The sequence below is a fragment of the Trachymyrmex cornetzi genome, unplaced genomic scaffold, assembly GCF_001594075.2.
Source record: "Trachymyrmex cornetzi isolate Tcor2-1 unplaced genomic scaffold, Tcor1.1 scaffold964, whole genome shotgun sequence".
NCBI classification, from domain to species: Eukaryota; Metazoa; Arthropoda; class Insecta; order Hymenoptera; family Formicidae; genus Trachymyrmex; species Trachymyrmex cornetzi.
In genome coordinates, this window is record NW_017300316.1 from 287394 (window position 1) to 298241 (window position 10848).

At 32.3% G+C, this 10848-nt stretch overlaps 1 protein-coding gene and 4 non-coding genes across 5 annotated transcripts; all 5 read left to right on the forward strand.

Annotated features, from left to right (window-relative positions):
• The first annotated feature begins 1000 nt into the window (after positions 1-1000).
• Positions 1001-1073, forward strand: TRNAV-CAC (transfer RNA valine (anticodon CAC)). Its single transcript has one exon. It is a non-coding gene; the product is annotated as a tRNA-Val (tRNA).
• Positions 1074-1443: 370 nt separating this feature from the next.
• On the forward strand, positions 1444-1566 carry TRNAL-CAA (transfer RNA leucine (anticodon CAA)). The gene is made up of 2 exons: positions 1444-1481; positions 1522-1566. It is a non-coding gene; the product is annotated as a tRNA-Leu (tRNA).
• Positions 1567-1949: 383 nt separating this feature from the next.
• TRNAL-CAA (transfer RNA leucine (anticodon CAA)) lies at positions 1950-2069 on the forward strand. The gene is made up of 2 exons: positions 1950-1987; positions 2025-2069. It is a non-coding gene; the product is annotated as a tRNA-Leu (tRNA).
• Positions 2070-2525: 456 nt separating this feature from the next.
• TRNAE-CUC (transfer RNA glutamic acid (anticodon CUC)) lies at positions 2526-2597 on the forward strand. Its single transcript has one exon. It is a non-coding gene; the product is annotated as a tRNA-Glu (tRNA).
• Positions 2598-3566: 969 nt separating this feature from the next.
• LOC108769901 (odorant receptor Or1) lies at positions 3567-9659 on the forward strand. Its single transcript, XM_018521130.1, has 6 exons — positions 3567-3640; positions 4373-4662; positions 6387-7009; positions 7081-7185; positions 7868-8026; positions 9583-9659. The coding sequence occupies exons 1-6, from the start codon at positions 3567-3569 to the stop codon at positions 9646-9648; spliced, it is 1317 nt and encodes a 438-aa protein (XP_018376632.1). The 3' UTR covers positions 9649-9659.
• The last annotated feature ends 1189 nt before the right edge of the window (positions 9660-10848 follow it).

Sequence of the window (10848 nt, forward strand, 5' to 3'; positions counted from 1 at the left end):
ATATCTCGGTTCAACTAATTCTTCATCTTTTTCTAGTTTTAAAAATAAGAAAAAGGTGAAGAGTAAGTTGAACCGAGATTAAAGTTAATCCACATTGGTAGAAATGGGCATGAGTCATGGGCACCGTCGATCAGATCCGAAATGTCCAAATACTGTAACTCACGGTTTAATACTGTAACTCACTATTGTAATGCAATACCATTGTCTGAATGAGACTGTAAATCCCTGTACCGTGACGAAAATAGGGAGAGAAATACTCTAGAAATTCCACAGATTCGCCGAAGCGACGATGAACAGATTCGATTTAATGTCATGTAGCATTTACAATTCAAAGGATACTGAAATATCTCCGGCACGCCGGTCGTGTTTTTCTCGTGATGGACGGCATTGTATCCCACGGATTTATTCACAAACATAACGGCGTTACATTTCTGTAAATTGTTACCATCATGTACGACTCTTCTAACAATATTAAGTTAGTACCTTTTATGATCTGTTTTATGACATATTATATTGTGTTCGAATTCATTTGTTTTATTTATCAATCTAATTGATAATCTATAAATTCTATTATATGTTATATATAAATATGTTATTGATTAATATATTATATGTATTATATGTATTATTATATGCTATTATATGTATATAGTATATATATGTACTTATCTTTTATAATATTACTTATTTTCAATTATTTCTAGCAGTTTAGACGATATCAATTATCGAATAAAAAATTTGACATTAATTCTTGATCAATAACTATTTAATTATTAGGACAATATATTTGTGTGAAAAATAGAATATAGAAATGCTTCAATTATTTGAAACTTGTACTTTTCTACACATAAAATTCAGATATAATATAGTTATTATATATTTCAATGAAATTTTTTGAATATATCATGTCATAAAGTAATATCATGTTAATAAAGTCTGATTATTGCAGAACAGCTTGTAGTAACTAGATGTTCGAAATCAGAAGACGATCCTCTCGTAAGTTTCCGTAGTGTAGTGGTTATCACGTGTGCTTCACACGCACAAGGTCCCCGGTTCGATCCCGGGCGGAAACATAATCTTTTTTTTTCTTTTTTTTTACTTGAATTTAATTTTTTTTATCTAGAAATTTATATATTTTTATTTTATTAATTAAAAAATACTTTTATTATAAAATTATATTTATTGAATCTCTCTCTCTCTCTCTCTCTCTCTCGCTCTCTCTCTCTCGAATTTGCATTTTATTTTATGTAGAATTTGTAAATAACATAATTAACAATAATAATTAAAATTTTATATTTTCAGTGTAATGTATATATGTAAAAATTAAATATATATACAAATAAGAAAATTATTTGTAGTCTGAAAGATAATATTAATGAACGATTTAAATATATAAATTGAATAAATATTCATATAATTATTTTAAGAAAGATGAGTTCAATTGTCAGGATGGCCGAGCGGTCTAAGGCGCCAGACTCAAGGTTCACTCCTTCTCGGTTCAAAAACTGAGTTTTTCGGGCTTTCTGGTCCTCTCTGAGGGCGTGGGTTCGAATCCCACTTCTGACAAATTCTTTTGCTCGTAAAAACGCTATGAGTAAAAAATACAATGAGAAATAATCAATTAAGTTGTTCTCGAATTTATTAAAAATTTTGCAATATATTATTATTTTTTATCTTATACACATTTTGTAGACGAAAGCTTTCCACAAAATTTATGGCAAGTATAATTGATTTTTTTTCACATAATTTGTGTTGGTAATAAATTATTTTATGTTAAGGCTTATCAATTATTATTATATTATAGATTATTAATTATTTTATACTATTGGATTATATATATTTAATAAATCATGGATATTTTTATTCTTACATGTCTTACATTAAGTAAATTTAACATGTGCACTGCTGTGTACACTTTATCTGCATTACTAAAAGAGTCGTAATCGATTGTCAGGATGGCCGAGCGGTCTAAGGCGCCAGACTCAAGGTTCATACCTTCTCGGTTTAATACCGAGTTTGGGGCTTTCTGGTCCTCTCTGAGGGCGTGGGTTCGAATCCCACTTCTGACAAATTCTTTTGCTCATTATTATAAGTTATGCAATTGTCGTTTATATTTTTTGCCTCAGTAATTAATGAATATAACGATCGGAGTACCGAGTTTATCGTGAAATGTGCATCATCTAAACGTCGTCGGTTCGAAACTTACAATTACTACAGACGATATATTTTTTTACTTTTTTAAAAATGATTTTCTGTTAATTGTTTATGGCAAATATGTGGAATAGTTATTATAATTATTAATAATGTTATTTATATTGCTGAATATAAAATATAGAAATAATAATCTTTTTATTTCTAACTAACTGTTTCCAGAGATATTTTATAGAATTGTTATGATATATTATTGCAGTTAACTAACATAGTATATAAAAAAATATAAAACTATCAGTGACGTGTAAATTTATTGTATAATTAAAGTACGATAGCTAACCGTTTCTTCAAAATTCAAAAGAAAACATCCATAATCCGGTATGGTCTAGTGGCTAGGATACCTGGCTCTCACCCAGGAGGCTCGGGTTCGATTCCCGGTACCGGAATTTATTTTTTATTTATTTTAAATACTTTTTTTTTAATATGTATTGTAACTCTATAATCTGTTTTTCAGTTTTAATTTAATTTTACAGTTATATAACAATAAATTATAAATAAATAAAAGTAAATATATGAAAAAAGATATATAGAAGCAAATCACAACTAAATAAAAATGAATGTCTAAAAGTAAATTTAAAAGGTAGATACAATAATTTTTTTTTAATAAAAAATTATTAAATACGTATTGTAGCTTCATAATTATTTTCTAATTTCCATTTAATTTTGCAGGTATATGACAGCAAATTATAAATAAATAAAAGAAAATTACAATTAAATAAAAGCAAATGTGTAAGAGTGAATTTAAAAGATAGATGCAATTATCGCTAAACTGTTCTCGTAAAAATGTCTCAGAGATTTTATTTTACCTTACATCAACAATAAATTACGTATCATTATACAATCGCGAAAGAACTGGCAATACTACAGTGATCGAATCATCTTACAGCAAAACACACATTGTCAAATTTGCAGTCGAGTCGGCTATTTCGATAAGTGGAAAACGACGGACCGTTTATACTTATGAATGTGCGGCTTGATAAATTGTTTCTGTATTGGCCTCTTATTGCGGTAAAATACAAAACGCTTGGGAACGAAACGAATCGCGGGATTGCAGCAGCATTGCAATTACCGCCATTTTCTTAAATTATTGGCGTGATGGAAGACGTTGCCGCAACGAGCGAGTGTCTAATTCGTGGAAAAAAAGACGAGACAGTACAATCTGCGTCCAGTTTATCATGGACAATTTTCTCCTAGTGCAGCAAAGGGGAATATAGATTCAAACGACTCTCGATAATGAGTACTTTGATATATAACGTCGCTCGAGGAATCGCACCCACGCGACACAGGTGACCTCTCATGCCCTGCATACAACGTGTCCTTTATTGTCGTTGTGGCCACGGCGCGGAGTAGCAGGGATGACGCGAAGAACGACTAGCAATCGTTTGGAACAGTTCCAGAAGTTGAGCATTGTGTATCTCAGTTACCTGAAGTGAGATCTGTTGTAAATCTTATCACGCGGGGGCGTGATTGACTGATCGTTTATCACGTATTTCAGAAGATCGTGCTGTCTCGTTTTACATTTTATAATTGTGTATTCATATCTGTGTATCGTTTGTGTGATCCTCGAGCCAACTTCGAATTCTTTTCCTCGATATACTGATTTACATTTTTTGTTTCTCAATACTTGAATGATGATTCTTATATATTTTCAGTTATTGAAAGAGAATATAATTGAGAAAGTTTTATCGTCCACAGATTTTAAGAAATTAAGAATTTATTTTTAAAAAAACTCTATACAGTCTAAATTTTTCTTTTATTTTACAGAGTAAGATATATAAAAATTATAATTAAAAGATGTTGAGAAACAAAAATCAGTATAATTGTAAATCAGTGTAATTCTTTTGACATTAAATGTTGCCAATAAATTTCATTATTTTAATATATCATTTAAAATTGTAAAGAAAATTTATATCATTATATTTATTTTCATATATTGTAACAAAATATTTAAATTTCTTATAACTATTACACATATTACAAATTTGCGTTGCTACTCCAAACGGAATTTTTGAAAATTAAAGAATGATAGAATTTTTTGAAAAATGTATCTACCCTTTTGTTTAAAAAGCCGTACCAAATACAATTATTACATGTTGAGAAACAACATGTTGATCGAAATTTGTTCAGTGTTATAAATATTCCTTTATATTAATGATTTCAGGTACGTTGGCTTATGGGCTCTCGACTCGAATTCGTCCGCGTTTCTAAGATGCTCATATCACGTATACAACAAATCTGTCTTAGCAATTATGCTCGTCTTTATGATAACTCTATTCGCTGACATTTGCATGAGTTTTGACGACCTGTCAATCGTTACGGACGACGGATGCATCTTTGCTGGGATCATCGTCGTGTTCTTCAAGGTGATGATCTTCCAAACTCGTCATGAGAAAATCATACGATTGCTCCGCAAAACTACCGGCAGTTGTATTGAACTCTGCAAGTTTCCCAGTGAGTAAAATTGCGTTCGTGTAATCAATCAGCATTTAGACGTGCAATATGGCAAAAGAATCCGAGGAGGATCAAGTAATTTTAAATGAAATATCATAATTGTTTCATAACATTCAATATTTCGTATGTCACACAATTTTATCGCCGACGATATTTATTTAAACACATGTCTGTACATTATCTGCTTTTAACTCGTAATTCTACGTTACTTACGTGATACTTTAACGTAATTACTTATGAGATGTTTCTGCTCTTATTAGGAAAAATACTATTAGACTCGCGAAAAAATGGTTAGAAATAATTGGAAAATTATTCAAATCCAATATTGTGCGCTAATCGTTCCAATAGTTTTTTCACTTAACCATAATTTTTTCATAAGGGTGACAAACATTCTATCTCAATTTTCTCTTTATAATCATTTATAATCAAATAAAAATTAATAATATTTTATACATTCTTTAGAGATATAATAAAAAAAATTTTTAATTGTGAATTAATTTATGCTAAATTTAATAAAGTGTATAAATATAGTATTTATACATTCAACGATTCCATAAAGCGGATGTTCTGGACACGTCGCGTGAATAATGAAAGATTAAACGTATATTAAATTGTTGCAATCCATGGAAGTATGAAATGTCATGTAAATGGCTTTAGTGTCAAGTCACATAAATATATGTATCCTCTGTTAAGCAAACACGCTGACAGGAGGGCACGCAATTTTACGCTTTAATGAGATCTGCACGTTGAAAGGACACTACGAAAGGGCCTCGTCGACTTCTCCGTTAATTCAGGACCACTCGAAGAATTTTTTCTTGCCGGTCTCTGCCAGTCCTTCTCGCGATGTATCCTCTTGATACGCGATTAAGGATCTACGACTCATTCACAGAGAATTACTCGGCAGTTTGCATAATCACACCTGATATATGCATCCGCGACACGTGACGTTTCTTTGAAATTGCATATCAAGTTTCTAATATCTAATTCTAATATCATGTTGCGTAAGATACAAAGTACACACTAGCGATATCGACAGTGTGAAAACGATTGTACTTTTCCTTTGAGTAATCTTCTCCCAAAAATTTTTCAAGTAACTGCCAAACGCGATTACATTGATATACAAAAAGAACAGTTTTGCCTAAAAATTTAGCTAGATATAGATCTGAAAATGATTTTGTTAGACTATCAAAATAATTATGTAAGACGCTCAAATTGATTGCTAGAATGTCAGTAATTTTAATCGTACTGAAGTTTCCTACATACTCATTTTGATGGCAACAAAATTATTTACTGACCTAAGTATATCTATTTAAAGCCTAAGCATTATTATATGAAAAATTAAATCTCAATGAATTAGTTTTCACATATAATGTAACTTATAATGTAGGAAACAAATGACATTATAGACATAAATTCAACAATAAATTTATATATATAGTTTATTTATATATATATATATATAATTTATATATATAGTTTTTTTCATATATATATCAAAGGATCACAAATACATGAACACAAATATTATTCTTGATACACCATAGCTCAGGAACTATTCATTACAGAATTTGTATCTATTACATCCTTTGTTCACATATTATAAGCTACATTATATGTGAAAATTCATCAGGATCCAATTTTTCATATGATTAGTGCAGGGTCTTTTTTAAATACTTTAACAAAATTGTTTTTTTCGTGCAAATTTTAATTATCCATTTAATTAGTTGGCGTCGAAGATGAAATCCTGGACAAATACCTGCTGCTCTGTCGCGTGACCTTCTACGGGTTTAGCGGCCTGGGTTTCTTCCTCGTGATCGCTCTGCTGTTCGTCGTGCCTGTGGAGAACGGAGAGCTCCCAGTAAGGGCGCAGTATCCCTTCGATACAACCGTATATCCATGGCACGGGATTGGCTTTTTCGTCGAGGCCTGCACCGTCTCCGTCGGCGTAATCGCCATCGTTATGATGGACAGTTTGCTCACGAATTTATGCACTTTATTTCTCGTGCAGCTCGAAATTCTGAATGCACATTTTAAGAACTGCGGCAGCAACGACTGGTACGACGGGACGCTAAGTGGTATAGATAAGCGAAATTATTCAAGCACTATCGATGAAAACTCTTGTTACGGGGCATTTTCTACAACCGAAGCCAGCTGCGAAAAGGATAATTATGATCCGGACGCGATTCACTGCGGCGGTTTCACCGAGCGGTTCGGACAATCCATCCGTAATCATCAACGTCTACTCGCCATAATAGACGACTTCAACGAAGTCTTCAGCGCCGGCATGTTCGTTCAGATGCTCTCGAGCACCTCGATGATTTGCCTAACTGGCTTCCAAGCAGCCTTGGTGAGTCGTGATAAGTCAAAGTGCCAAGTCGCGGTCAGATCGTGATCAGAGCTTCGTTTTGTTTCGAGCAGGTCATAGGCCAGAGCTCCAACACCTTAAAATTTGCGGTATACCTGATGGCGGCCGTTTCGCAGCTTTTCTATTTTTGTTGGCTAGGAAACGAAGTAAAATACCAGGTGCAATTATGTTCCACAGCAACACTTGCTTTACTGTAATACCATTTTTTCAATACTAATTTATCATTAATACTTATAATCATATCTATATAAAACGTTTTTTTTTTAACACTACAATTCCAAAAATATATATCGCTCCCTCACTTTAAAAGTGATAACATAAAAAGTGTGATTTTCGAGTTATTACAATAATAAATTAACATTATTTAACATTGCTCTATCAATCATCAAAAGTGTACTAATTCAACTTCATAAAAAATCGTCAAAATCGTGACTAAAAAAAATATTTTTTTAAAGAATATGAAACGAAAATGACATTTGATTATGTTAAGATTATATTCTTTTTGTCGACATTATTTGAGTCAATAATTTTCTGTCAAGTTGAAAAATAGTTTTTCATCTTTTCTGAAAAACTTATTTCTTTTAATTGTGTCTTTTGAAGTAAGGAAGTGAAGATTAAATTTACTTTATGATGTTGAAGGTAAAATGTTATACAAGATCTATTATTCATTTTACTATCAGCACTAATAATGCCCCGTTAACAAAATCAACGAAAAGTTAGAAAGTTAATAAAACTTGTAATCTTTTTAGAATTAACACACACGATATGTAATTCATTCGGATTTGTAATATGTATACTTGAGGCGAACTTCCACATCGCATTGGATTTATGATCTTACAGAGCGCATCGTTGACGCAAAGCCAGTGGCTTTCGAAATGGAATGATGACATTTCCGCCAAGCCTGGACGTCTGCTAATACTGTCTATAATATTTTCAAGAAAAGCAATAAATCTGAAAGCAGGCGTGTTCTACGCTTTATCCATGGAGACATTTACCGCAGTGAGTATATCTTCAAAAACGCATCGATGAACGTATCCTCAGATCGGTTGATTACCGCGTGATACTTCTGGTACGCATAGTGCAGGAAAAGTATCGAGTAAGATCATAGTAATTAAATGAAATTAAAGCCATCAGACAGGCACTTGAGGAGGAAGATTGAATATATAGTGATCAAAGCGCATTTCTCGCGCAATTCCGTGAACTTTCCAAAGAGATTCAACGAACTCGACGAGACATTTGCGAAAAATATGATTTGCATGAATTAAATAAGTCGCTTTTCACTGGAAGATTAATAACTTTAAATGAATCGGTTAGTGCAAGAAGAGGACGAGTCCAATTTTGTGCGAAAATAAGGTTTTCTTCTAAATTTTTTTTTATCATGAAATAGATAGGTACACTTTCTACATAAAACAGTACAAGTCCCACGTTTCGAAGAGCCTAAAAAATTTAAATAGATAGTTGAAAACGTAGAGAGTGTAGAGAGAGAGTGTAGAGAGGTCACGAATCCAAGAATAGCAAGATTCAAGATTTGAAAAAAAATGGAATTCTATATCCCGTTAAAATGTAAAAGTTTTTTTGTTTTCAACTAAACAATCAGAAAAGATTGTTTTCAACTAAACAATCAGAAAAGATAGTTTAATAGTTAGTATTTTAACTTTAGTGTTTCCAAAATTAATTTGTGTAAATCTCATGTTAAATTATTGTTTAATATAATCCGAAACACATAAAGTATGTAACGTAACATTTTTAATTTTTTTCACCAACGTTGAACAAAAAAGATGTGAGTCTAAATTTGAAATTTAAGTTTTTCATTTAATAGACAAGATTTCAGGAATTAGGAATGTTTAAGAACTATTGAATGTGTGTGTATGTGTCATATTTATTTAAATTCCCAAAAGTAAATTTGTTAATTTTTTACTGGAACTAAAGTTAAACAGTTTTTGTTAATACTGAAAAATTTGATAACCGTGAATCATTCCCTTATATTTGAAGCACTCATCGCTTCAAATATAGTGCAGCGTTTTTTCACTGCTTCGTACATGTGGTAATTTTATTTTTCTTTACCTACGGCGAATTGATGCTGATAGTCGTAAACATATCGGGATAAAAGAATGGAACGCCGGATGTTGCGAATGGTACTCCATAAGAGTCCAGAAGGAACATGAAGATCAAAACGCACCTCTAGCACGTGCAGAGAGGCGAAGCGTTCTCCGCCCATCCTTCGTGAATAACTGCGTATTAAATCGATGGTCGCGCGATTGTCTGATACAACAGAATGCCTAAAGACACCAGTTAAAGTACGAAGTCTAAATGTCCAAGCACTGATTCGTGCATTCAAAGATTTTCTCGTGTGGATATATATCCGAAATAATTTGAATCCGAGTGAAAATAATTCACGAAATAATTTGGAGTTGGCTGTTTTAGCTAATTACTACAGACTTTTTGATTCAGTTTTCCTTAGCACGATTTTTTGACGCACTCGCGAATTATGTCATTTATTATTCGCGATTGAATCACAAAAGGTTGATCGATAATTTACTGTGAGTTTTTCGTAGATCCTGCGAGGCTCGTACTCCTTCTTCGCTCTGTTGAACACCATGCACTCGGAAGACAATCAGTGAACCCTTCGGCTCTAGTTATCGTAGAACAACATCTGTGATTAAGTATTTCGTTGCGAAGCGTATTGGAGCAATGCGGTTGAAAACTAACAATAACATGTACATCATCGATCCAGAACAAAATGCGTGCCATTATCGCTATGATATTTGTATAAAGTGTATCGAGTATGCTGTTGAACTTTGCCGAATAAAATTGTTGGAATACAAGAGGAAATGGATATTTCGATGGAGACGTAAGAATTATAGACAGAATTATTTTAAAATTATATACAATTTATATTACAATTTAATTAGAATTATATGTGCTGCTTAAAGCTGCTTAGAGAGAGAACTAGAGATTTCATAAAAACTGATGGACATAATTATAAATATAAATTAATAACAGCAGGAAAAAACGATTTTGTTAAAAAGTCTAAAATTTAGCTACATACAGATCTGAAAATAATTTCATTAAATTAATTTCATTAAAATCCATAATAAAAAGAAAACTCAAGCATGATAATTGCTAGATACAGAACTGAAAAAAGTTATTAAAATAGTTATTAAATTATCAAAATAATTATGTAGGAATCTCGAGCATAGTAAACTATATGTAGATACAGATCTGAAAATAATTTTATTAGAAGTCGACATAATTATGTAGGAAATTCAAGTATGATAGGCAATGTTGCAAAAAGTTTTGATATTCTAGCAACCAGCTTGAGTAGCCGGATCTGTAGCTACATTTTCAGATACTTTAGTAAAACTGTTCTTTCCGTATACAGTTCCATAGTTGTTCCAATGGCCGATTAGCTTATCAACATAACATAACGTTATCAAGTTACGATAATTTCCAAATTTATAATAAAGCGATAATACGATAAGTTATGAAGAAGCGACGAAAAGTTTCTTTGCAAACTTGTTCACTATCACTTGGAGCACAGCGGCGAATGTTGATTACGGAAATCACGTGATATCTTGATCCTCCGACCGACTGGTCAGTCCTAGAATCACCGTAAGATCGTATCCGAGGAACAGGTTGGCAACTTTTACGATCATATGTGTCCGCCGAAAACTGGATTTCTATTCTCGAGCCGGTTGCAACCAGGCTGCAACGCCGACGACTTGGCTAACCAATTGCAATCATAACCGCCGCCGGCATCAGCGTAAAATATCAGATCTCGATTAAGATATCGTACGATACAATTCGGAATGTAGATCGAT

Excerpts from the sequence above, each read along its gene's own strand:
- LOC108769901 (XM_018521130.1), top strand. The coding sequence starts at position 3,567 with ATGACGCGAAGAACGACTAGCAATCGTTTGGAACAGTTCCAGAAGTTG. Across the intron at positions 7,186-7,867 it reads GAAACGAAGTAAAATACCAG|AGCGCATCGTTGACGCAAAG; the intron begins GTGCAATTATGT and ends ATGATCTTACAG. Across the intron at positions 8,027-9,582 it reads CCATGGAGACATTTACCGCA|ATCCTGCGAGGCTCGTACTC; the intron begins GTGAGTATATCT and ends AGTTTTTCGTAG.